Below are 27,007 nucleotides of genomic sequence, written 5' to 3'. Positions count from 1 at the left end.
GTTTACGTGTACACATGGTAACAGTGACCTCATTGAGGAAACTGCATTATTTCAATTTCATCATTCATTCACTTACAGAAACTGCATGCTCATATTTACACCAGATTTCTTTCCTAAAACATTTCCATAGCGGCCTGCTTCGGAACGTCTTCTTATGCATGTCTCGGGACAGATTTTGTCAACCTGGTAGAACAGCGTTTTTGCCAGATCCACTCTCACAGCTTTTCAGATTTTTAGTTGAGATTAACTCCAGGCCAAGTTTGAATGTGTTAGGTGAGGTCCTACATACAGCTCAGACTAGACAGATTACAGTTCACATAAAAATAAACAAATAAACAAACAAGCAAACAAACATAGCTCAAGAGTAGAGAGCTTGGGTGTGGCTTTCCCAAAGAAGACAATTTGTGTAGCTGGAGTGGCTGATGAATAGAAATAAACGGGTAAACATTAAAACATGAGTGAGACCAGATTTGTCCATAGGGCTTGACCATAGACTAATTAATGAGGATTTTATATTTATTTATTTTTAATAGCCTTACCTAGATGCACTTTCCTTTAAGTAAATATTTAATATTTCCCCTGTTCAATCACATTATCATATATATTGCTCAAAGTTTTACAACAATCCCACAACAGGTGGTCCGGGAGAACCACGTGCTAGCACTTATTTAGGTCCCTGTGGTTTAATTATTACCAAAGCTCTTTGTAAGATGACTCTCGTCATGAGATATAAAACCTTGCTGCTCACACTTAGCTGGCACTTGCTGTTTTTGTAGCACTGTGATAGCGTTATGCCAAATATTATTAAGAGCTTTTTAGTGGGATATGATCCCATTAACAAAAGCAATACTTTTGCTAGTGGCGATTATATTACAGGACAAATTACACTGGAGTTGTCACAGGAATGCAAAATACAGTCACTCTTTGTAAAGCTGAAGGGAAAGGCGGAAGTCTTATGGAATGAATATTATGGAAAAGTATAGATAACCCCCCGCCCCCCCAAATGGTTTGTTCCAGCTCGGCCCTCCCCTGCTCTGGCTCTAGCGCCGCTGCCAGAGCGATGGTGGCTGAGATGCAGCGGAGCTGAGGTGTAAGTGCCTGGCTTAAAACAGGACATATTAGCTGCATTTAACCTTCAGTTACTCTTTATATAGTTAGGTAGGAGTCAGACCATGTTTCTTTTTTAGCTGAAAAACATTACACCCAGGTAACCTACAGTGTTGAAAACGTGTTTTCCGAGGATGTTCGCTACCCTACAATCGGTCCTGCTCTGTAGTAAAATCAGCGACATTTGACCGCCCTGTTGCTCCCATTGAAATTTATATAGCCTATTTAAAATCTAAAACTTTAAATTGTCCGTAGCCTGCTGTTGTTACCACTGTCCTGTTTGAAATGGAATGAGAGAAGCTGGTTATTTTGTCATATGTGCCGATATTAAACCCAGGAGCAACATTCAGGTAAAAGTGTAAGAACAAATGATCCCTCAATAAAGGATAATGTTGGATCAGTGTTTCAATATTTATATCTTTTATTAGATGTACATGTGGTTTGGTTATTTGCCTTTTGTTTGAAAGTACACTGAGAGTGGACTTTTTTATTAGTGATCTTAATAGTATTTTTTTCATATTAATGTGATTTTTTTTTTCATCTAATTGAATACAATCTATTTGTGTATGATTATCAGTCTGAAGAGGGAGAGAGGAAAGAGGGGAACGTGAGGAGAAGGTACAAGGTCAGGAAGAACCAGGTAAGGAAACAGACAGGCAATAGTCTGTCACAATAGTGACAGGCAAAACAGAAACTGTTAAACTGCTTGAGAGAGTTGACCACCAAAATGTGATAGACAGATTTGCCAACCTCAAGGTGAGGCCACATAGGTTAAAATAAAATAAAAAATCTGCAGAGCCATAGTAGTATCTGCAGTAAAGATCTTTTCATACATTGTATACATTGTACCATAGGCAAAGTTGCCTCCATTTTTATAATTTTTCTATCAATATTTTGTACATTTCAAGGACTCTATTTTTGGAGTGTATTTTTATGTATCTGTATTATATTATACATACACATTAAAAGTGAGTCTCTGTCCAAATGCACTCAGTTTACTTCTTACTCACTATGATCATCATTCATAATTTTCCCCCAGTAATTAAGGTTAGGATATGTATTTTTTTATTCCAATCCCTTCTTCTTTTGCAGCATTTAAATAACCTTTATCAGATTTGATGGTTTTGTTACAGACTTTAAAAAAAAGTCTTTTGCTTTTCTTTTACAAATGTGGGGATTAAATTGTGTTAAAATTTACAAAACAGTGATGCCGTGTTTTGTGATGAGGACCCAGGCAGAGAGACTTGATGAATTTAAGAATCTTATGATTTAATAAAGAAATTTGCAGACTTGTACAGAGATGGTAAAATTATGATGACTGATAACGGAGATGAAGACAACAGACGATGAGGACAGGAAGGAACAGGGGTTTAAATGCACCAAGGAGACAGTCAGAGGAAACTCTGTACAGCTGGAGACATTTAAGGATGCGGGGACTGACAGAGACAGGGAAGAAGTCTCATCGTGACGAGTAAAGATTATCTTGCCTGGCTGAGCAGCTCTCTGGGTGCTCAGCACCCCCAAAGCTCTGATCCTAGAATCGCCCCTGCCTGTAATCATATTTTTTTTTCTTGCAACTTTAATTACCGTGCAAGTCAACCCCCGATATTTTTTTTAAAACCATGTAGTACTGTGGCTTTTTGTTTTTCTTTCTCCTTTTTTTTCTTTCCATTACACGAGAGGATTTTGTTAGTAATGAACAATAATAAGTGAATCTGAAGTGTCAAAATTTTAATTGGCATCTATCTCTAAACTTATTCAGGCACACAAATAAACCAGAGAATTTTCTCCTGTACTACTTTCCCCCTAATCCTTGAAACTAACAAACTGAGTGTTTAAATAAGAAAACTGAAAAGGCTGGTCCAAGACTTTCCTTAATCGGAAATGAAAGCTACATTAAGTGACTGTTTTATTATTTCCCAGGCAATACTGTTATTCCCCCAGGCTGCCATGTCTACCCATTCACCTTTCAGACCCCAGCACAGTGAGTTTTCTCTAAGTTAGTTATTCAAAAACTATTATTATAAGGATATCCTGCCACTCACCCACTTTGATTTGTTAATAGTATTGTCCTGTCTTACAGAGAGCTGCCCTCCTCCTTCAGGGGCTCACATGGAAAGATTGTGTATAGATTGGAGGCAAATCTGAGCCGCTCAGTGAGAAAAGACAGCAAAGCAAAGGCAGAGTTCACTCTCATCCACAAAGGAAACCTTGATGGAGAGCTTATGGTACCCTTACAAACTGCCATATGTTACACTCCTGAATTAACACTGCATGTACATAAATTGTGATTTTCTTCTCAGACTCCACAGCAAAATATGACTGATAAGAAGATGAAACTCTTTACATCAGGATCAGTGGCCATGGATGTAAGCATTCCAAAAACAGCCTTCCTCCAAGGTAATTATGACTTGCTCGCAATCTCACATTAATGAAATATACATTCACTCCACAGCAAAAAAACAACAACAAACAAACAAACAAACAAACAACAACAACAAACAAAACAGAACAAAAAACCCAAGATTTTAATCTCTGCAGTACATGGTCTCACAAGTCAAGGTCTCTTTGCTCAGGGAATCTTTTTATGACTGAAGATAGACGATGGTGACAGATAAGGCATGTAGTGCACATGTTGGTTAAATGTGAAATGTGTTATATTTTTGCAGAAATATAGAAAATCTTAAAACCTTTGCGAACTCATTCCTGCAAAGATCAAACAGATGATGACACAGCTTAAACTCTTAAAAGTTTGCAATACTGAAATCCACAGCTTTGTATGCAGCATAACATCAATGTAATTATATTGTAGGACAGAACTTTAACCTGATGTTGTTGTTTTTCCAGGAGAAGACATAAAGGTCGTGGCTTCAGTTCAGAACAAATCCTCTCGTGACATTAAACTCAAGTACTGTCTCTACAGAAAGTACAGCTACTTTGCAAATAAGAAAAGGAAACTTGAAACAAAAGACATCCTGAAAGAGGAGGGTGAAGCCATCCCACAGTCAGTCACCAGACAGTCACCAAGATCATCACCGTCCCTTCCACCGAGACTGCCTCAGTCCTAAACTGCAACATCATCAAATTAGAGTACAGACTCCGGGTGAGTAGGCCTATTTCATCTTCCTGAAAGTATTTCCCAGGCCTTGTTAATATCTTTATTTAATCAAGTATGCATTACGAGTCTAATAAACACTGACTCTTTCTAGGTCCATCTGGATGTGAAGTATGCTTCAGACCCAGAGATCAAGTTCCCCATAATCATCCTGCCTGCTTTAGAGGGGGTCTGATAAGCAGCAGTCATCTGACTATTCAGCCAGTGGATTTGAAGCATCTCCAAACTCTGACTTTCCAGAAGGGACAAGCTTTCTACAAAATCCAGCTGCCCCTGGAGTTGATGGCTTACCACCTTCCTATGAGACATATGACATGTACCCCTCCCTGAACAGTTCAGACAGAAAGTCCTGGAAGCTCGGCTACAGATTTGGAGGGTACTGGGCTCTTTTTATTTCTGACTCTGATTTAAATATTCTGAATAGCTCAAGGAAGTAACACGATGTGTTACAGAGATGATATGATATCTATAAAAATCACTGTATATAGCCACTTATAAAAACATTTATTCCAGATATTACTTAGTGCCTCAGAGAAAATGTATATTTTCATTTTCATTTATTTTATCAGTGTGATGATAGAAGATTTCCATGACCGATGTGTATTTTGATACATTTTTAACAGATGGATTTTTAAATATCAAACCTTTGCCACTCAGTGCATAAATATCTTTATTGCTGTAGAGTAGAACGGGGCCAGCAGGAGCAGATTCTGTGAATCCATAAAATACACTTATTCAATATAATTAATTATAATTATAATATTTTTAATATTAGTTAGTTTTAAGTTTTAAAAAAGATGTAGTCAGGCTTATTTGAGCTTTTTTTTGTGATCTAATGTTTTGTTGGGAAGCACTTTGTGATTGAAGTAATCCTTTTATTTGGTCTACAGCATTCGGCTTTATACACAGAGCTAATTTGTTCTAAATATATGGATTTATAAATTTCACTTTATATGCTGCAGTATATTGATGCTGATGGGTATTGAGGTTTAAGAAAAAATGTGTTTGTACTGTTCTTCAAGTACTGTTTATGGGAAACTGATAAACAGCCTATAACAATAATCCTAATGCTGAGATTGTTTCTGAGACATCCACATGTCCACAGCAAATATACTGAGCCCCACAAATGGGCCCTAGTGTATTACCAGTGTGGAATAAAAAGAAATGTGTAAGTAAAATGTAAAAGGAATGTGTATGTAAACAGGTATATGTATTATGAAATCCTTTGAGTGATGGACAAGACTAAAAAAAGGTTTTTACAAATGCACTCCTTTAACCAAACACTTTGAAGCTCTGCTCTGGGATGTCTTCATACGACTGTGTGCGGACAGACTTTGCTAACAGCAGCACCACATCTGTGCCAGATACAAACTCAGACCTGGTGTATAACACTTCAATAAAAAAACAAAACAAACGAATGTGTCAAAACTTGAGATATGAGCTGTGCGGGGCTTCCAAAAAAAGGCAACAAGTCGCGGAGTCTGAGCCTTGTAGCTGGAGTGGCTAATGAATAGAAACCTGACTGGCCAACAGGTGTGCATGAGAACACAATGGGCCAGATTTGGCCAATGGGCTACGACCACAGAATAATGAGGACTTTTTATATAACCTTACCTTTAGACACACTGGTATATGGATGCACTCTCCTTTAAGTAAACACTCAACATTTCCAGTGTTTAACCACATGTTTAATCATGTTTAACTCCATGATCCATGCAAGTCACACCCCAAACAAGTCTGTCAGGAATATCATGTGATTGCATAGATTATTGTCCATAATGCTATTTGCGCCTACACACACTAGTACGAGGTTAGTGTTTCATAATTTCATTAATTTATAGAAGCACCATGCCTATACATTTTATTTACACAAGATTTATTTACTCTAGCAGACATTTACAATGTTTCTTACCAATAAACATGAATATTTTAGGGCCCTGTGGTTTAATTATTATCAAAACTCTGTGTACTTGCACCTACAAACCCTCCTCATGACACATAAAACCTCTCTCCTCATGCTTATCTGGCATTTACTGTACTTGCAGCTTTGAACAGTGTACTATGTCAAGTAGTGTTAAGAACTTTACAGTGGGATACAATCCCCTAAACAAAAGCAACATTTTCAGTAGTGGTGATTATCTCATGGGACAAGTTACATTTGAATTAACTAATGAGTGTGAAGTACAGTCACTCTTTGTAAAGCTGAAGGGAAAAGCTCAAGTGTCATGGACTGAAAATCATGGGAAAACTATTGTGACTTACCAAAGCAAAGAGAAGTACTTCAGCATCAAGCAGTTTGTCATTCAGGAATCTATGGGTAAGCTAATGTCTTTCAATTTAGCACAATGCTGTAATCATTTTAAATCGTGGTATGTTTAATTAATCTGCTACTGTTTACAGAAAAGCTTTTATTTGAATGATCATTTATACAAAAATTGCCTTTTAACTAGTAAGGTTAGTACAATCTTGACCAGTTCATGCTGATGGCAGCAATAATAGCAGGAATAACATTTTCCTGCTCTTCTCTTTCTGTAATTTCCTCTCTTCTTCAGAGCTATTTGCAAACCTGCTATTTCAATGAGCAGCCCTTCTAAAAACAGTCACAGAGAGAAATTTACAAACCTTCCTTTAATCAGATATAAAAAAAAAAAAAACATCCTATCTGACTAATTCGTTGTTCCTTAGGCAAAAATGTTCTTTCCCCTGGCTGCCATGTCTACCCATTCACCTTTCAGATTCCAGTGCAGTGAGTTTTCTTCTGAACAAAATTATTTCCATTGGTGTTCCATATAAACACATTCAAACACGTTTCTTTATTTTCTAAAACAATATCCTTTCATTTAAGTTTCATTGCACCTTTTGTTGCCACATCTTACAGAGACCTGCCGTCCTCCTTCAAGGGCTCATGTGGAAAGATTTTGTACACAGTCGAGGCAAATCTGAACCGGTCGATGAGAATGGACAGCAAAGCGAAGGCAGAGTTTACCCTCATCCAAAAGAGAAACACTGATCCAGTGTTGATGGTACCCTTACATTGTTGTTGAGCAAATACACACATGCATACACAGATTTTCTAAATTTCACCCTTTTTTTATGTTAGACCCCACAGCAAAATGTGATTGATAAAAAAATGAAGCTCTTCTCAACGGGATCTGTGGCCATGGATGTAAGCATTGGAAAAACAGGCTTCTGCCAAGGTAATTTAAACCATTACTGAACCATACAGTCAATCTGCACGTTATTCTAATAGTGGATTACAATAGAAAATGGCAATAGAACACATTGAAATTCATCTATAGCTGAAACATGTGCAGCTCAAGGTCAATTTGCTCATGGAACATATTTATGGTCTAAAGATAAGATGATATCTAATGTAGGTCACAGCCCATGGAAGTAAAGACCGGGATCTAAATATGATGTAAATACTTCACTCCTAAACACATACCAGCAAATGTCCAAATGTAATCTTGGTACATGACCTCAAACCGTCCTCTCCTTGTAGTACTGCTGTCAAACTTTACACTCATATAATTAAATGCATTTGTCTTCTGTGTGGAATTAATGCAAGTCATTGATTTTGTAATAGTGACACCCGCAACTTAAAAGTTTCATATTTCTGTAACCAGTTTTTTGATTATTTGTAAATTCATGGCAAACAGAGCGTAACGCTCATGTATAACCTGTTCTTGTTGTTTTTCCAGGAGAAGGCATAAGGGTCATGGCTTCAATTCAGAACAAGTCCTCTCGTGACATTAAGCCCAAGTACTGTCTGTACAGGAAATACAGCTACTTTGCAAATAAGAAAAGGAAAGTTGAAACAAAAGACATCCTGAAGGAGGAGGGTGAAGCCATCCCACACTCTGCAGGTCAGACTGTCACCAGGATCATCACTGTACCTTCCACCGTGACCACCTCAGTCCTAAACTGCAACATCGTCAAAGTAGAGTATAGACTCCGGGTGGGTAAGCCTGTCTATCTTCACTTTTATGTTGTTCTGCATCAATGGGGTTGCATGGTAATGTTGACTCTTTTTCCACCACAGGTCTACCTGGATGTGAAGTATGCTTCAGACCCAGAAGTCAAGTTCCACATAGTCATCCTGCCTGCTTTAGAGGGGTCTGATAAGCAGCAGTCATCTGACTTTTTGACAAGTGAATCTGACCAATTTCCAAATCCTTACATGTCAGGAGGGATGAGCTTTCTACAAAATCCAGCTGCCCCTGAACCTTCTGCTCCACCACCTTCCTATGAGACATATGGGATGTACCCCTCTTTCACAGGTTTAGATAGAAAGCCCTAGAATCTGTAGTGCAGATCTAGTTTTTATTGCTATTTTTTATAATAGCAATTAATTAAGAGTAAGAATAAGAGAATAAGAGTAAGAATAATTGGTAATAGATTGATTTACAGCTTGATATTCTGGTTTAATTTCAGTCGTTGACCATATTTGTTCCCTTTAAATGTGTAATAGCAGGAATAAAATTTTTTTTTTTTAATAAATAATCCTCTCATTCCAGAGATTATATATTGTCCACATTTATTATTTTTAATCCATCTGACAACAGAAGACTCACATTTGTGATCTCTGAACTATGACCAGCAACAAGATGCTGTTGACCAATCATGTCTCTGAACACTAAATATTTGCATTATTTTCCCACTGAGGAAATGCAAGTCACATTACAGGCGTGCTGGAAATAGAACAGTGGACAGTCCTGCACTGTGCTTTTCTGTATAGCCTACTACTATGAAGCATCTAGGAAAATCTTAAGACCTTGATTAAATGTTTTTGTAGTAACAGGTGGTGTTATTATATTTTTTAACAAATAACTGAGCAGACAGTTGAACACAACAATCTGCAGTGGCTAGTTCCTATACTACGATTAATAAAAATCATACGCACATTTTCTCATGCTTCATCCCTTTTTTCTCAACATACTGTAGTCAGCAGTGTCTTTATGGTTAAATGAGTTTTACTTGTGGTATTTTAGCATGATAGAATTTCATCAGCCTGAAACAGTCTGGCTTCCTTAAAAAGCTGTGCTTGCCTCAGAGCAGTTAAAGAAACACCAACGTAAAGTTTAATGCTGCTTGAAGTTATTGTTCCTAAGTTTCCAAGCTTTCTGTTGATTCTGCACTTCATGGTGTTAATTTGTGCTGGGTCATTCTCATAGATATAATGCCACATGTGACATGGCTCACTGTCTTTAATAACTACTGGTAGCAAAACCTGTTAGTTGTGCTCTGCTGCTCACCTTTTTAATTTTTTTTAAAGAAATTTGTTACCACCTGACTTTCTTTTTTTTTTGTTTTGATTCTTTGATTTTGCATTCTTGGTTGAAAGACTCAGAGCGCACATTAGCAGTCATCTAGATCTAGATAGAATAAATTAGGGTGCTTATGTAAAAGTCAAGAGCGCAGGGCAAACTAAACCCTTTTGTCTCATTTGGGTGTGAAAGTTCAGGTCACTGAGGAAATTCATTTATGAGCCTAATTACTTAAGAAAATACAATTTTATATATATGTATATATACATATATATATATATATAATTTTATTTTATTATCTCTCTCTCTCCATATATATATATATATATATATATATATATATATATATATATATATATATATATATATATATATATGCGGTGCGGTGACTCCCAAGCTAGGCGAGTGGCTCCAGCAGATCCCGGGAATAACATCGGAGATCTCTCCAGAAGAGCGCAGTCCTGGGAACAGCTAAGATACTGCGCAGGACCCTCAAGCTCCCAGGCCTCTGGTAGAGGACCCGAGCTTGAAGGATAAACCGCCCGCAGGGGCGTGCTGGGTGGTGTATATATATATATATATATATATATATATATATGACCCATTGGACCCCCTGGGCAGTCAGTCCCACTTTCCCCCACACTGCTACTACGCCCCTGCATGTCACTGTGTGGCACCAAATAAGTGACTAATTGGGTGCACGCATTATTGGATAAATGAAATCAGAGATACAGCGGAAGGCGAAGCCGCGGTAATGTAAGCCCTCCTTCAGGATCGGGACACACCTACCGCATATCTCAGTCTGTCGGTTGTTACTCTGGTGTCCTTGGAAAGTTTCCTAGTGCGCTACTACAAATTATGCCGTCCACAGTCAAGAGATTAGAAGTAATCTATAACTCTATCAATGACAGCAACACTTTTACTAACGGTGATGTTATTTATGGGGAAGTCAGGCTGGAAGCGGAGAAAGACTTCCAGATAGAGTCCCTGTTCATTAAATTCAAAGGGAAAGCTGAGGTTTTGTGGACCGAGAGGCACGGACAAACCACGCATGTATACCACGCCAAAGACAAATACTTCAGCGTTAGACGTTACTTCATCCGAGACAAAAACAGCAAAAGTAAGTTTGCTTTTCATTCTGCGCTGCGTGCACGGAGGAGCCTGCTTAAGTTAGAAAAAACAAACAACCAAAAAACTAAAAAGAACAACCAAAAACTAAATTATTTGTGTTCAGTTTATAGTTTTAAAGAATTTAGCAAACAAATAAATTCAGCTTAAGGACTAAAGTCAACGCAGTGGAAGGAAATGTTAGCATCAGGCGTTGTTTATGTTGGGTGAGCGGAGGGGGAGACTAATTCCTGCTGCACAGCAATTGCTCAAACGCAGATCTCTTATGCTGCTGCTCTGTGGCTTCAGCCTAATCTAAATCTGCTTGAACTACAGAAAATTTTGAAAGTTATCTTCTGTGTAACATGCAGCAAAGTTTCTTCCGGTAGAAATGAATTTTCAGTCCATCGCTGCTGTTCGTCAGTGATTATACCAGTCAGAACACACATACAACTAAAGCGCCAGATCACCACTTTTTACATGGATTCTGTACTAACAGTGAAAATATGATTAATCAAATCTAAGTAAAAGACAAGAGTTAAAATGATGATTCAGAGCATGATTTGTCTGCATTTTTCAGTGTAAACTTCTAAATCGAGAGTTTTAGTTTTAGACATTTTAATCCATCTCTTACTATATAACTCAAGAAATTAACAGACACTCATGTGTGGCTTGTTTAATACCTGCAGAGATTACAATCATGATTTTCAGGTTTTTGCCCAGCCTTAAATAACACAGTAAGGTTGACAGATTGTGTTGCTTTCTGCTTGATTTTTCTCTTCAGAGGACGACAGACAGACACTAGTGACCGACAACTTACAAACATGTGAGTATTTGACCGTCCTCTCCCAGCCTGTAGTGGTGCTTGCTTGTGTTTTTACTGAAATATATTTGTGTGCTGTCTGTGTTTGAGCTTTTATTTCATTCAGCTATAGCTTGAGTCACTTGTTGAATGCTGAGACTGCACGTCCGGTGTTGTGTTCATGCTGTCAGTCTGTCACTTTTACACCTTCTGTCGTGTCATCTTCTGCAAAGCTGGATTAAATAACTCTGGCAGATGTCAGGCTGTCTGTTCATTGAAACATGGGCAAACTCTTTGTGCTAAATAAACTCCAGTTAATATGAAAAATAAATGGCCATATCTTTATCTGGTATATAATTGTAATATTTTCAACACACTGAAACTTCATGTCTTGTCATTGTGGCTCGTAAATGCAATCCTGCTGCAGGATTACACTTAGAGTCGCAGTGTAGTGAGAGCCAGAGTGCTTTTTAATCACTGATGTCTAATTACAAGCATAAAAAACCCTAAACACATTAGCTAAGTGATGCAAACATGCGTTTTTGTTCCTTGAGACATCCGTTGGGCTTGAGGAGTTTTTTGTTCTTTTCCAGCTCTTGTGTTTGTAATCCCTAAATATTTCACTTAAACAGGAAGCCAAATAAAACTCACCCCAGCATCCCTTTACAACAGCCTGCTTCGTAATTGTAGGAGTTGTAACTTAAACACACATCTGAACAATTTCTTCTTAAATTTGTATTTATCTTTTACATTTCTTTTTGCTATTTGTTTTTTTTTAGACAGCAGCGTTGTTGCCCCAGGAATCCATGTCTACCCATTCAGCTTTCAGTTCCCCTTCCAGTAAGAGACATTTCTTTAAATGGTTGCAGTGTTAGTAAGAACAAACAGACAACCTCGTGTTTTGTTACTGCTGTGGTTCCAGAAAAGTAAGTGAACACACTGAGGATGTGTATACATTAAAACAACATTAATATACTGAAGTTTTAGATACGTATATGTATGAATCTGGGCAGACAACCACCAGTAATTTTATCATGAATTGATTCGTGACTTGGTGAATGTATCAAGTCTGAATTCTGAGCTTGAGTTGATTCAGATATTTGAACACTCACGGGTCCATAGCTCCCTAAACATTCACGGCACAGCTGTAAATCCAAGGATTAGCCTGATTTCACCGCCAGCAGGAATGTTGCTGGCAATGCATAAAGGGAGTGTTCTAAAACATGCAAAAAGTATCAGCATAGCATTAGCTTGAGCCAGTTGTGTTTGCAAACTGGAAGAACATCAGAACATATTTTATTTATTAAGTGCTGAAAAACCGTTAATCCCAAAGGGCTTCACTCGTAATTGTTCTGTTTATGGCTGCTGTATTGTTTATTTTGATATAAAACATTTTATTAAGTCATTTAGAAAATGTGAAAAGCTGTATCGTTTATTTTACAAGAAAGTGATCAACTCATCGAAGTTCTGTGGGCTTTGGTGCTTGTTCAATAGGGATTTACCCTCCTCCTTCAAAGGTGCTGATGGTAAAATTGTGTACTCGCTGGAAGCCGTGCTGAGCAGATCAATGAGGATGAACACGAAACGTTCAACTATGGTCAACTTTGTGTCAACGACAAATGTGAACACTATATCTTGGTTACAGGTATGTGTGTTATCTCATTTGCAGTCATTCCAACAAAGTTGGCACAACCACAGAACAAACAAACAAACAAAAAACAAAGGGTGAGTGGGTGGCAATAACCTACCTAGTGTTTAGACCTGCTTGGACATGTATTGAGCAACTTGTTTCAGTATTTGCATTCAGAGTGCTCACCTTGTGAAAACACTGGTTTTTAAAGGCACCATAGTCCTACTGGAAAGGGCCACTGGCTTAGCTTTGAGATCAATGTGGCTGAAGTCTATTAAAGTTAATATATCTCTGTTTTTGGGAGAATTTAAGTGCATTTGTGCTAGAGCAGGGCGATATGACCAAAAATATTTATCACGATATACATTTGAAAATTTGCGATAACGATAAAAGTGACGATATAATTGACACTAGACAAAATACTTTACAACTGCACAACTTTATTAGTGCAAAAAAACAAACAAACATCAATCTATTTTCACTTGAACAAGCAGCTGTTTTTTATGTGTTTTAAAGTTATCTAAAAATTTAACAGTGCAAATACAAATTCCTTGCTGACAGTTTAACTAAAAGGCATTTCCAGTGGAAACTGGCCGACATGTCCTCAGCATAACCATGTATAATATCCACAAAACTTAAAAAGAGGTTATACACACACAATACAGTAATATTATGTTGAAGCACAGTACGTATCACTCCGCGAGGCTCCTGCCTACGATAGCTGTAATGCTCCAACAATCCATCAAGTGGTGCGGCTTCGTAGCTTAGCAAAGTCGTACTAAAACATTTGACAGATTTTCGAGCGCCGTGTAACACATAAAATCGTTTCGAGGTCAGTAAACACAACCAGAATTCATACATAAAGCACACCAGATTATAAGTGGCACTGACGAATTTCAGAAAAATCAAAGGATTGATATTAAGTGTGCCATATTTTCCAAAAAACATGGTAATAGCGACGGCCCGCTAGCATGCCCTACAAAAAATAGTGCTTTGTTGTGTATCTGACGGACGAAAGCTAAACCAGTTCCACACCACTGAAGTCGCAACATTTTTACAAATCAATTCTGGTTCATCCGTTTCATTCAACGATCCGCTTTCACCCTTCTCATTCTCCGTCACCGTGTGCGTATGAAAACAAAGGCACTGCGCATGCGTATTTTACCCATATTCTATCGCGATATTAAATTTTCTTATCGTTGCCCAACATTATACCAGTATTACCGTGAACAGTATGATATGGCCCAGCCCTAATTTGTGCTACATTCTTGTTTTTCTTTCAGACACCGCTGCATGAGTCTAAGGATAAGAAAATGAACATTTTTACCTCAGGAAGTGTAGCCATGGATGTTAATCTTGAAAAAATGGGCTTCCGACAAGGTGAGAGGCCTGCAGGTGATACTGACATGTATTTGTCTAAAGCAAAGTTCAGGTTTGACTTTTCCACTCTGCATTGCAGGAGAAGGATTAAAAGTTGTGGCCTTCATTAAGAACAGTTCATCTCGTGAGATCAAGCCCAAGTACTGTTTGTACAGAAAGCACAGTTTCTTTGCAAGAGGGAAGAGAAGGGTCCATACTAAAGACCTCTTGAAAGAGGTGGGAGACGCCATCCCTCCATCTGCAGAAGAAACTGTCACAAGGGTCATCACCATTCCCCGTGACGTGGAGCCCTCGATCCTCAACTGCAACATCATCAAAGCTGAGCACAGACTCAGGGTAAGCAGCTTGAAAAATGTTTGCTGGAAACACCAGTAAATCTTAAAACTGTATTAATCCTTTCGATACAAGTTAGTTGTTCCACAGTACTGTCCAAAATTATTGATCCACAAAAGGATTTCTTTACGTAGTCTTCGGAAATAGTTTTTTTTTTTTTTTTTTTTTTTTTTTTTTAAAGCTCTTCTTTGGAGGTCAGCTGCCTTTTCTTCTGTTCTCCATTAACATGATTCCACACTGCTTTTGTAATGTTGAGGTTCAGGCTCTGGGTAGGCCAATCCATACTAATGGTGTTGTTTGTGATCAAATGAAAAATGAAGCAATCCAATCAGGAAGCCAAGGAGGTACAGGACTTTTTCCTCTTTCTGTCTTTGTTTGCATCAATATAATCTTGCTTCCCTGTTTAGTTGTGCCTCTCTTCCTGTTTTATTTTGGTTATTATTTCTCTCTGTGTCCTCTGTGGGTTTTACTTCCTTTGTCTCATTATTTAGTTTCAGCTGTACTTCCACCTGTTACCTCTGCCCTCATCACATTCTGTCTGCCAGGCAGCTATACTGTAACACTTAGCACTTAATTCAAAGCAAGGGTCGGATGCTATTCCCTTCTTATGGTCAGAAGAAGGTTAAGGGATGTTTGTGGTTTTTTGTTATTTGAAAGAGTTGCTTAAAGTAGATTTTTGACTTTTTTAGTATTTAGACACAATTAAAAGCTTTCACCAATATGTCCATTAAAAATCTTGATTTGATATTTTGCCCTCAAAAATATTCCCTTAGAAATTCTGTACGTATACTGCATCATGTTGCTTTCACACAATACAATATGACTGGATTGTATTGCCTAATAGTCGAGGGTGTTCCCAGTCTGTAACTTGAACTGCTTTATTGTCACACTGGAGATCAGTGTCGAGATCAGCTAACAGCCCAGATCTATGCTGTTCTAACTTAAAATGGTCCAAGAAGGAATGCTCTGTTCCTCGAAAGAAAATGCATTTCATTTTACTTTGTTGAGAACTTGTTAACTTGTTTTTTGAAATTCTGTAGTAGAAATGCACACATTAAACAAAAAGGAAAAAAGATACTTTCTAGATAGAATGTAAATTTAAATTGAAAACTGGTTCTTTGCCACTTTTTTTTTTTTTTTTTTTTTTTTTTTTTCTTTTAGCGTGAGTAGGCACTGGCTCATTCCTTGAGTTACCTAGCTTGCCTTTTCATGCATTAATTATTCATAGCTCAGTGTTAAGCATTTCAGCAAACAAAAAACATTCATCCTTTATTCCTCTTAAAAGGATTCAACTAAAAATGAATTGGAAAAAAACAAAAAAACAGCCGGCATCAAAAAAAGGAAACTGAAAGACTTTAAGAAAACCTGACAAACTATTTCTCAAGACCACTTTAGAAATTACAAGAAAGGAACCGGTGAGTGGTTCAAGACTTTTGCACATTACTGCATGTAAACCCCAAACCAAAAGTTAATTTGAGGGGCTTTACTGCTAAAATCCTAGCAAAGAATATAGAAAAGATCTGTAATGTAAAAAATGAAAAATGAGTAAGATGGTATGAATGTTGTGAACATGAGCGCAGCCAAGCGATATTTAAAGCTCTCTGTCGGTTCTTTATTTTACGCAATGAAAGACTTTTGTTTAAAGCTGCTGAAAGCATTTGAACACAATTGTCACGCTTTGTTCATTTGTTTGAGAAAAGTGTTTGTTTTGCACGCATGTGAACACAGTATTGTATAGAGCATAGTGGAAAACTGTCGGCACATAGGTTGTCTTTATAGAGCAAAGCTCCAGTGTCTGCCATGGTTTATTGACTCATTTTACTGAAAAGCAATAATGTAAACAAAAGACATATGTGACATAAGAACCTACTAGTAGTAACTGAGGACAGCAGTTATATTTGTGTTAATGGGTAAGATCTGCAGCTCAAAACCAACATAACCTGTGTGAAAGGGTTGAGCTACAAAATGATCAAACTTTTAATTAATACTAAAATAAGCATAAGCTGAGATACATGAAGTCCGTAACCAAAGAAAAGGCTGATAGATTTTACCTGTTGAACATGTTCTAAAAACAGAGGATTGGTTCAATTCTGCAAATACTGAGTAACTTTAAACAGTCTAACGTGTTTTACAGGTGTACCTTGACGTAAAATATGCTTCAGATCCAGAGATCAAGTTTCCTGTAGCCATCCTGCCAGCCTTCCAGGCCTATCCTGCAGTGCCACCACACTATCCCGCTGCTGCTGCTACCCCCTTTGGATTCAACCCGAACCCGAACCCTCCAGTGTGGGGTTTTGAGCCACAACAACCAATAGCAGCTCCCCAACCGTCAGATCCCCCTCCTCCTTATGGAGCATATGCAATGTACCCTCCATTGCCAGATTTTGAGAATAAATCCTAGCAACAGGTCTGACCAGATGCTTTTCCAGGAAATGGTGTGAAAACACCAAGAAGCATACTGTGGTCATTAAGAGCCACTCTAGTGTTCACCAAGTACTTCTGTGGCTATAGACTATACCAAATCCCTATAGTGTGTGTTTAACTGCCTCATATAGGAGTATCCACTCCTGATTGTTTCTTTTTTTTATTTAACACTTGATATCTTAAGTGCCTGTGTGTTACAGACAGACGACTCTGAATAAAAGGGACAAAATGTAAAACATTGCATTTATCACAGGAACAAGTAATGCTGTTTGACTGGTTTGTTCTAAACCTAAAAACCTTTCTGAAAAGTAAAGAGAAAAATATTTTCCATTCACTGGTTAACAACATTACAACATCAAGCTGGTGTTGGGCGGATTAAATCTTTGAAATGAAGTTTTGTATGATAAACTTTTTTAAGGCAATAAACCTCTTTGGTTTTTGGATTTATTTATTTATTTTTGGTTTGTTTTTTGTGGCGTAACACAAAACATGAAGCTGACATAACTAGACATCTTTTACTTTGAGTTAATTGCTTTCAGTTCTTGGGGCCATCAAAATATTGACTGCAACATTTTTCTTCCTGGTACTTTTTAGGTTTTTGCCAGTGTTTCCAGATTAATTTTGACTATTTAGACAGTTGACAATTTCTGGTAAGAGGGGTCATTAACACTAACTTACCTAGCACGTGTTTCCCCAGGAAAAGTTGATACCTTTCTTTTTGTATTATTTCTTAACCTACTGTGAATATTATAGTGATGTTAGTGACAATAACAAAGAAGAATTTTTTAAAGTTCTTTGTGGAACTTTATATTTATACTATATTTATTTATACTATCAAAATATATGAAAAGATGTCTCCTAAGCCTTGGTAATCCCCCCCAAAAGGCCCTTTTGTCATCTCTCTGAAAAACAGGGTCTATTGTTAAGGTTACTTCTCATCACTTCTGCTTAGGATTTCAAAGGGTTAAACATGGCATGCAATGGGCGTCAAGTGGAAGATTTACTGTAGGTGTGGTAAAATATATCATGTGATGCACTTAGTAAGCCAGCATGTGGCAGTCACACCTACAATAAAAAAAATAAAGGAAACAAGGTAGTATTTTTCCCTGCCCCAATATGTGGTTGTGAAGAGAGCATGCTGGTTATCCAGAGTGTGTGCTTTGACTGTCTCGAATCAGTCATAATGTAATCTCATGTTAAACCCCGTCGAGTTTCCATAGCTGAAAATCTTTTAGTGGCACTGCTTTGGGCGGTTGTATGATACAAGAAAAACTGGTTTCACAACATTTGCATACTTGAAAGCAGATATAACCGGCAGAGAGTGGCTGCGCTGGGCACAACTGGCTTGAGTTTTCTCTTGGTTTTTGCAACAGATTTTTGTTTTCCCCCACTTTTTGTCATTCATTGAAAATGGCCATTAAAAAATTCTCAATCGAATACGATGCCATCAACAGCAAAAACACCTTCACGAATGGAGATATCATTAATGGAAGAGTTATTGTGGAGGTGTCTGGTGAAACCAAAATCCAATCGCTGATTTTTAGTGGACAAGGAAGAGCCAAGGTATGCTGGACTGAGCATTACGGACAAGATCAAACCCACGTTTACTGGGCTACTGAGAAATATTATGACATCAAACAAGCTATCTTGAGAGAATCAAGACACGATGGTGATGTATTGAATTAACACAGTTGCTGACATGTGATACACTGTTCCTTGTTTAACAGACTGTTCAAAACAACACCTACTTCTTTTCCAGGCACTGAAGTCATTGGAAAAGGAAGACATGTGTATCCTTTTTCGTTCAGGATTCCTGATGGGTACCTCTTCTTATCTTAATCAGAGGTTTAGATTTCCACTATGCTTCTTTGTGGGTCATTTGAATGTTTTTGTATCGTATTTTACAGAATACTGCCATCAACCTATAAAGGAGCCCATGGCAAAATTGTTCATAAGGTGAAAGCAGAGCTGAAACAATCAATGAAGATTACAAAAAAAACTAAGGCTCACTTCACTTTTGTGTCCAAGACACACATGGGTATTCCTGGACTTCTGGTAAGAAATCATTAATCCTAAAAAAGCAACAATTAAATTTCATAATTGATAGTGTTCAGGCAGACAAGATCATTACCTTTAAGCACATTTATAATGTGGGGGTCTGCGTTTTAGGAACCTCAGTATACTTGTAAGGATAAATCTGTTTTGGGCTCTGGAAAGGTTTCAGTAGATGTTCATACCACTCAGATGGGATACATGCAAGGTAATTATCTTTACTTGGCTTACTGCCTTTCAGTATTCAGTTTCTGCCCTCTCCCTTATTTTTATTTTTTATTTTTTGGAAAGTGACTATAAGTTTGGTTGAGTCAAGAGCTTTTTACTCCTTAGACTCCTTCCCTAAGGAAGCATCATTTAAAAAATACCGCTTCATCCCACCTCCCAGCTACTTAAAGTGCTTGTAAACAGGAAACCAGTGTGCATGATTCAGTGAGGGGTGTTTCTGTGGAACTGATCCTTTGATTATTGAAAGGAACTTAAAGCTGATTGAGTACTAAGCTAAAAATTGTTGTTGTAGTTTTTTTTTTTTTTTAGCTTGTTCTGTTTTGTTTTTATGAGTACGAACCGAGCTGTATGTAACTATATGATGCTGACGTGCTGTTTTGGCAACATCTTGGGGGGGGGAGGTAAAGACAAAAAGTTGAAAAGTCTAATAATCATTTAAGATAGAAAAAAGGTTGCATTTGGCGCCTTTTGTGCCAGGAACATTAAGTCATGTAAGAATAAAACTCTCCAGACTCTTTTGCACCTTATTTTGTGTCATATGCATTTGGAGGAAAATGGCATAATGGCTGTGTTACACTGAGATGGATTTTGTTTTATGTAGTTTCATGTTGCTGCTTTTTTGGGAGGATGACTCTTGATGGTATATGCCCGGATAAGTTGGCCTCTGGATCACCCGACTTTAGTCAACTGCATAAATGCATCCTGAACTCCTGTAGAGAGATATTATGTAGATGTAAGGAAATGTCTTTCTGTGCTTGGCAGTGATTTATACAGGATAACATTCTGTACTTTACAGGCGAAGCTCTCGTGGTCACAGTTGAAATCAACAACAACTCGAGTCGCACAGTGAAGCCCAAATTCATACTGTATCAGAAACACAGTTTCTTTGCCCAGGGCCACAGGACAGTTTACACACACGACATCCTTAAGGATAAGGCTGAGGCTGTTGAAGCATCTTCTGGCAGAAAAACTGTGACCAAGGTGATCACCATCCCTAGAGACCTACCCCCCTCCATCTTGAACAGCCACATCATCAACCTGGAGTACAGGCTGAAGGTAAACAACTTGTAGAGCTGTCCTTTTGTTTGTGTACTTGAGTACTGTTTAAGTAATATAACTAATGGTAGGAAGCTTGTCTTTGTTTCTGTATATGCCATTTAAAAGGTTTTATTTGGGCTGTTAGTTGGTTAGTGGCGCCTCTTTTCTGTCACAGGTGACTGTAACAAATCATTTTTATGGAAAACTGTTAAACTGCTTTTCTCCTTCCTCATTTTAACATTCACAAAAGGAAATAAAGTAAAGGATGTAAGTACTCAGAGGAACTAACTAATGGAAAAAAAAAACAAAGATTGAGAAGCTTGGATTAAAGCATGAGAGCCCTCTAGTGACAAAACAGGGCAACAACAAAGCCCTGCTGAAATCAATAATTCCTAAACAAAAAAATCTTAAACAATTCTGTTTGTGTGTTATTTTGTTTGCACAGGTCCAACTGAATATCAAATGTTCCATTGATCCAAAGCTCAAACTTCCTATAGTTATCATGCCTGCGGTTGTGAAACAACCACATCCTTCTGCTGGCATTGGATTTGACACTTTTAGGAACCCAGAAAATCCAGCCTGGGGAACTACACCCCAGCAAACACCACCCCAGTGTGGAGATCTTCCACCTCCCTACGGAGCACATGCGATGTACCCCACTACCACTCTCGATGATTATAAGACTGCACTTTGAAAATCTTCCTTGAGAGAGAACATTTAAGCCTTAAACACAGACTTGACACAAATGATTGAATACATTCAAGCAGACTGGTGTGCTGTTAAAGCTACCAACCACCTATTGTTTGTTCCTTCATACCCCAAACTGTGAAGATGACATCAATTGAGGCAATAAATCAGAAAATGCTGGTTTTCATATTAGCAGTTGTTATCTTCTAACTCCTAACAGATTTTAATTTACTTTCCTATTTAAACTGTAAGATTGTATACATTTAATATCTGTGTAAATAATATATTTACAAGTGTTTGTCAGATTTGTATTGTTGATTGTCATTTATGCTTAGAAATATCTACTCATATATGCTTAGAGTTTTATAATCAATGTCATGTTGGTAGAGGTTTGATCCTTAGACCGGTACAGCGTCAGCATCACTGCAGCCGCTGCACAAATCCGTCTGTCGATCTCCCGCTCCCTTCTCCCATCACTCGTGAACAAGACCCCAAGATACTTAAACGCCACTTGAGGCAGGGTCTTGTCCCTGAACCGGAGTGGGCATTCCACCCTTTTCCGGCTGAGGACCATGGTCTCAGATTTGGAGGTGCTGATTCTCATTCCCACCGCTTCACACTCGGCTGCGAACCGTTCCAGGGCAAGCTGGAGGCCATCACCTGATGAAGCCAACAGGACCACATCATCTGCAAAAAGCAGAGATGAGATCCTTTGACCACCGAAGTGAAAGCCTTCCGCCACTTAGCTACGCCTAGAAATTTTGTCTATAAAAATTATGAACAGAATCAGTGACAAAGGGCAGCCCTGGCGGAGCCCATCACCCACCAGGAACAAGTCTGACTTATTGCCGGCTATGCAGACCAAGCTCTTGCAACGGTCGTATAAGGAATGAATGGCCCGTAGCAATGGGCCAGACACCCCATACTCCCAGAGCACCCTCCACGGGACCCTCCGAGGGACACGGTCGAATGCCTTCTACAAGTCCACAAAACACATGTAGACTGGTTGGGCAAACTCCCATGCGCCCTCCAGTATCCTCGAGAGGATAAAGAGCTGGTCCAGTGTTCCACGACCAGGACGGAAACCGCATTGTTCCTTCTGCATCCGAGGTTCAACTAACAGACGGACTCCCCTCTCGAGCACCCTGGCATAGACTTTCCCAGGGAGGCTGAGGAGTGTGATTCCCCTGTAGTTGGAACACACCCTCCGGCCCCCTTTCTTAAAGATGGGGACCACCACCCCGGTCTGCCAGTCCAGGGGTACTGCCCCTGATCTCCACGCAACATTGCAGAGATGTGTCAACCAAGACAGGCCTACAACATCCAGAGCCTTCAGGAACTCGGGGCAGAGCTCATCCACCCCAGGGGCTCTGCCACCAAGGAGTTGTTTAACTGCCTCAGTGACCTCGCCCCCAGAGATTGGTGGGTCATCCCCTTTATCCCCAGACTCTGCTTCCGCCACGGAAGACGTGCCAGTGGGATTGAGGAGGTCCTCAAAGTATTTCTTCCACCGCCTGACAATTTTCTCAGTCGAAGTCAGCAGCACTCCACCAGCACTATACACAGTGCAGGTAGAGCACCGCTTTCCCCTCCTGAGTTGCCTGACGGTTTGCCAGAATCTCTTCGAGGCAGTCCGAAAGTCTTTTTCCATGGCCTCTCCGAACTCCTCCCACACCCGAGTTTTTGCTTCTGCCACCACCCGCACCTCATTCCGCTTGGCCTGTCGGTACCTATCAGCTGCCTCCGGAGTCACACAGGCTAACCAAGCCCAGTAGGACTCCTTCTTCAGCTTGGTGGCTCCGTTTACCTCTGGTGTCCCCCATTTGGTTTGCAGATTACCACCATGACAGGCACCAACTACCTTGCGGCTGCAGCTCAGTGTAGCGGCTTTGGCAATGAAAGTGCTGAACAGGGTCCGGACTTAATACAGTGGCTTGCAAAAGTATTCGCCCCCCTTGAACTTTCCCACACTTTCCCACTTTCTTCTTGCCACTCTTCCATAAAGGCCAACTTTGTGCAGTGCACGACTAATAGTTGTCCTATGGTCAGATTCCCCCACCTGAGCTGTAGATCTCTGCAGCTTGTCCAGAGTCACCATGGGCCTCTTGGCTGCATTTCTGATCAGCGCTCTCCTTGTTCGGCCTGTGAGTTTAGGTGGACGGCCTTGTCTTGGTAGGTTTACAGTTGTGCCATACTCCTTCCATTTTTGAATGATCGCTTGAACAGTGCTTCGTGGGATGTTCAAGGCTTGGGAAATCTTTTTGTAGCCTAAGCCTGCTTTCAGTTTCTCAATAACTTTATCCCTGACCTGTCTGGTGTGTTCTTTGGACTTCATGGTGTTGCTGCTCCCGATATTCTCTTAGACAACCTCTGAGGCCGTCACAGAGCAGCTGTATTTATACTGACATTAGATTACACACAGGTGCACTCTATTTAGTCATTAGCACTCATCAGGCAATGTCTATGGGCAACTGACTGCACTCAGAGCAAAGGAGGCTGAATAATTACGCACGCCCCACTTTTCAGTTATTTATTTGTAAAAAATGTTTGGAATCATGTATGATTTTCGTTCCACTTCTCACGTGTGCACCACTTTGTATTGGTCTTTCATCTGGAATTCCAATAAAATTGATTCATGTTTGTGGCTGTAATGTGACAAAATGTGGGAAAGTTCAAGGGGGCCGAATACTTTTGCAAGCCACTGTATCCCCAGTCTCCCTCGGAATGCTGTTGAAGCTTTTCCGGATTAATATAATCTTGCTTCCCTGTTTAGCTGTGCCTCTCTTCCTGTTTTATTTTGGTTATTATTTCTATACTCATCACATCCTGTCTGCCAGGCAGCTATACTGTAACACTTAGAGTCGTTATAGCACTTAATCCAAAGCAAGGGTCGGATGCTATTCCCTTCTTATGGTCAGATGAAGGTTAAGGGATGTTTGATGTTTTTTGTTATTTGAAAGAGTTGCTTAAAGTAGATTTTTGACTTTTTTAGTATTTAGACACAATTAAAAGCTTTCACCAATATGTCCATTAAAAATCTTGATTTGATTAAAAAAGGTGCCTAAAGTAGTTCTATGTTGCCCTCAAAAATATTCCCTTAGTAATTATACTGCGTCACATTGCTTTTACACAATACAATATGACTGGATTGTATTGCCTATAGTCAAGACTGTTTCTAGTCAGTAACTTAACACCCATTGTCACACTGGAGATCAGTCACCAGATCAGCTAACAGCCCAGATCTATGCTGTGCTAACCTAAAATGGTCCAAGAAGGAATGCTCTGTTCCTCGAAAGAAAATACATTTCATTTTACTTTGTTGAGAACTTGTTAACTTGTTTTTTGAAATTCTGTAGTAGAAATGCACATATTAAACAAAAAAGAAAAAATGATTTTTTCTAGACAGAAAGTACATTTCAATTTAAAACTGAAAGACTTTAAGAAAACCTGACAAACTATTTTTCAAGTCCACTTTAGAAATTACAAGAAAGTCTGACGCCTTTGAGCAAAATATAAAGAACCGGTGGATGGTTCAAGACTTTTGCACATTACTGCATGTAAACTCCAAACCAAAAGTTCATTTGAGGGGCTTTACTGCTAAAATTCTAGCAAAGAATATAGAAAAGATCTGTAATGTAACTGATCACATAAATGCTGATGTGATCAGAAAAGATGAGCAGGAAGGTATGAATGTTGTGAACATGAGCGCAGCAGAGCGATATTTAAAGCTCTCTGTCGGTTCTTTATTTTACACAATGAAAGACTTTTGTATAAAGCTGCTGAAAGTGTTTGAACACAATTGTCACGCTTTGTTCATTTGTTTGAGAAAAGTGTTTGTTCTGCAGAGATTACGTTTCCTGTAGTCATCCTGCCAGCCTTCCAGGCCTATCCTGCAGTGCCACCACACTATCCCGCTGCGGCTGCTGCTAGCCCTTTTGGATTCAACCCAAACCCGAACCCAAACCCTCCAGTGTGGGGTTTTGAGCCACAACAACCAATAGCAGCTTCTCAACCGTCAGATCCCCCTCCTCCTTATGGAGCATATGCAATGTACCCTCCATTGCCAGATTTTGAGAATAAATACTAGCAACAGGTCTGACCAGATGCTTTTCCAGGAAATGGTGTGAAAACACCAAGAAGCATACTGTGGTCATTAAGAGCCACTCTAGTGTTCACCAAGTACTTCTGTGGCTATAGACTATACCAAATCCAATAGTGTGTGTTTAACTGCCTCATATAGGAGTATCCACTCCTGATTGTTTCTTTTTGTTGTTGTTTTTTTTAATTAAACACTTCATATCTTAAGTGTCTACGTGTTCCAGAAAGACGACTCTGAATAAAAGCAGAAAATGTATAACAGTACTTATAATGGAACTGTGGTCAGTATTACGACCCTACATTCTGTTTCTTTTAAATACTTCATTGACGACCGGAGTCTTCCCTGAATGTTTTAAATCTGCTGTGGTAGTGCCAATCTTGAAAAAGCCTGGACTGGATGTTGACTTAGTTGCAAACTATAGACCCATCTCACATTTTTCTTTTTTGTCTAAGGTCTTTGAAAAAGTTGTTTTTAAGCAGCTCACTGATCAACTTTCAACAAACAATCTGTTTGAACCATTTCAGTCTGCTTTTAGACCAAATCACTCCACAGAAACAGCTTTAATCAAAGTGGCAAACGGTCTGTTGGTAAATGCAAACAGTGATCGCACTTCAGTTTTAGTACTACTAGATCTAAGTGCTGCATTTGACGCTGTGGATCACTGTATTTTATCGGATAGGCTTGAACATTTTATTGGAGTTACAGGAAATGTTTTATCATGGCTGAGATCTTACCTGTCTGGGAGATCTCAGACTGTTAGTTTTAAAAATGATCTCTCCGAGACCTGTGCAGTGGGGCATGGGGTCCCTCAGGGCTCTGTACTTGGCCCATTGCCTTTTTCCCTGTATCTGCTGCCTCTTGGTGTTCTTTTACGTTCTTTTAATGTAACTTTTCATTGTTACGCTGACAACCTGCACCTTTATGTTCCTTTAACCATTAGAAATTGTGCTGAAATGTCTAAATTAGAATCATGTCTATCTGCAATTAGGGGCTGGTAATCGGATAACTTCCTGCTTCTTAATACTGATAAGATAGAGTTGATGGTCACTGGACCACAAAAATTTCCATACATGTCCCAAAATTTAATCTTGAAAATTGAAGGTAAAAAACTTGGGTGTGTGGTTTGACACAGTGCTCTCCTTTGAGTCTCATGTAAGAGAGACAACAAAGACCGCCTTTTATTATTTAAGGAACATAACCAAAATCAGACAAGTTTTATCAAGCAAGACTGCAGAAGTTCTTCTCCATGCAATTGTGTCTTCACGTATTGATCATTGTAACAATCTCTTTTCTGGGCTACCAAAGAAAAGTTTTAGAGGTTTACAGATGGTGCAAAATGCAGTGCCTCGCATTTTAACTAAAACTGGAAAATTTGAGCGCATTACCCCTGTACTGAAATCCCTTCATTGGCTATCTTGTCAGGTTAGAGCAGATTTTAAGGTCCTGCTGCTCACCTATAAAGCTTTAAATGGATTGGCACCTTCATACCTCTCTGATCTTTTGCACCTTTATGTTCCATCCGATCTCTCTCTCTCTCTCTCTCCGATCCCAGGATTCTGGCCTTTTAAAAGTTCCTAGAGCAAGAAAAAAGACTATTGGAGAGTGTGCTTTTTCTTTTCGTGCACCATTTTTGTGGAACAACCTCCCTCAAGATATTAGGCAGGCATGCTCTGTGGAGGTTTTTAAAGCTAAGTTGAAGACCCACTTGTTCACCCTATCCTACATGTCTTAATTGTAT

The 27,007-nt window shown here is 39.0% G+C and overlaps 3 protein-coding genes and 1 pseudogene across 3 annotated transcripts; all 4 read left to right on the top strand.

The window, feature by feature from the left end:
* The window catches only part of LOC146376042 (arrestin domain-containing protein 4-like), a 5,613-nt pseudogene extending 954 nt beyond the window's left edge, over positions 1–4,659 (top strand).
* A 1,624-nt stretch (positions 4,660–6,283) lies between these two features.
* Positions 6,284–8,522, top strand: LOC146376041 (arrestin domain-containing protein 3-like). The gene is made up of 6 exons (XM_084947557.1): positions 6,284–6,539; positions 6,908–6,968; positions 7,101–7,245; positions 7,323–7,419; positions 7,924–8,180; positions 8,265–8,522. Exons 1-6 carry the CDS (start codon positions 6,284–6,286, stop codon positions 8,520–8,522), a joined length of 1,074 nt encoding a protein of 357 aa, XP_084803683.1.
* A 1,717-nt stretch (positions 8,523–10,239) lies between these two features.
* On the top strand, positions 10,240–17,612 carry LOC146376040 (arrestin domain-containing protein 3-like). Its single transcript, XM_084946951.1, has 7 exons — positions 10,240–10,609; positions 11,381–11,422; positions 12,178–12,238; positions 12,893–13,043; positions 14,312–14,408; positions 14,488–14,744; positions 16,876–17,612. Exons 1-7 carry the CDS (start codon positions 10,348–10,350, stop codon positions 17,140–17,142), a joined length of 1,137 nt encoding a protein of 378 aa, XP_084803077.1. The 5' UTR covers positions 10,240–10,347; the 3' UTR covers positions 17,143–17,612.
* A 116-nt stretch (positions 17,613–17,728) lies between these two features.
* Positions 17,729–27,000, top strand: LOC146376039 (arrestin domain-containing protein 3-like). The gene is made up of 6 exons (XM_084946952.1): positions 17,729–18,834; positions 18,925–18,985; positions 19,073–19,220; positions 19,335–19,425; positions 20,242–20,501; positions 20,929–27,000. Exons 1-6 carry the CDS (start codon positions 18,576–18,578, stop codon positions 21,175–21,177), a joined length of 1,068 nt encoding a protein of 355 aa, XP_084803078.1. The 5' UTR covers positions 17,729–18,575; the 3' UTR covers positions 21,178–27,000.
* The last annotated feature ends 7 nt before the right edge of the window (positions 27,001–27,007 follow it).

Source organism: Perissodus microlepis, chromosome 12, assembly GCF_051167445.1.
Source record: "Perissodus microlepis isolate ML-2025 ecotype Zambia chromosome 12, ASM5116744v1, whole genome shotgun sequence".
Taxonomy (NCBI): Eukaryota; Metazoa; Chordata; class Actinopteri; order Cichliformes; family Cichlidae; genus Perissodus; species Perissodus microlepis.
The sequence above is the reverse complement of the archived record's forward strand: the minus strand, read 5'-3'. Positions and strand labels throughout refer to the sequence as shown.

Excerpts from the sequence above, each read along its gene's own strand:
- LOC146376041 (XM_084947557.1), top strand. The coding sequence starts at position 6,284 with ATGTCAAGTAGTGTTAAGAACTTTACAGTGGGATACAATCCCCTAAAC. Across the intron at positions 6,969-7,100 it reads ACCTTTCAGATTCCAGTGCA|AGACCTGCCGTCCTCCTTCA; the intron begins GTGAGTTTTCTT and ends CACATCTTACAG. Across the intron at positions 7,246-7,322 it reads ACACTGATCCAGTGTTGATG|ACCCCACAGCAAAATGTGAT; the intron begins GTACCCTTACAT and ends TTTTTATGTTAG.
- LOC146376040 (XM_084946951.1), top strand. The coding sequence starts at position 10,348 with ATGCCGTCCACAGTCAAGAGATTAGAAGTAATCTATAACTCTATCAAT. Across the intron at positions 12,239-12,892 it reads AGCTTTCAGTTCCCCTTCCA|GGATTTACCCTCCTCCTTCA; the intron begins GTAAGAGACATT and ends CTTGTTCAATAG. Across the intron at positions 14,409-14,487 it reads AAAAATGGGCTTCCGACAAG|GAGAAGGATTAAAAGTTGTG; the intron begins GTGAGAGGCCTG and ends TCTGCATTGCAG.
- LOC146376039 (XM_084946952.1), top strand. The coding sequence starts at position 18,576 with ATGGCCATTAAAAAATTCTCAATCGAATACGATGCCATCAACAGCAAA. Across the intron at positions 18,986-19,072 it reads TCGTTCAGGATTCCTGATGG|AATACTGCCATCAACCTATA; the intron begins GTACCTCTTCTT and ends CGTATTTTACAG. Across the intron at positions 20,502-20,928 it reads ACCTGGAGTACAGGCTGAAG|GTCCAACTGAATATCAAATG; the intron begins GTAAACAACTTG and ends TTGTTTGCACAG.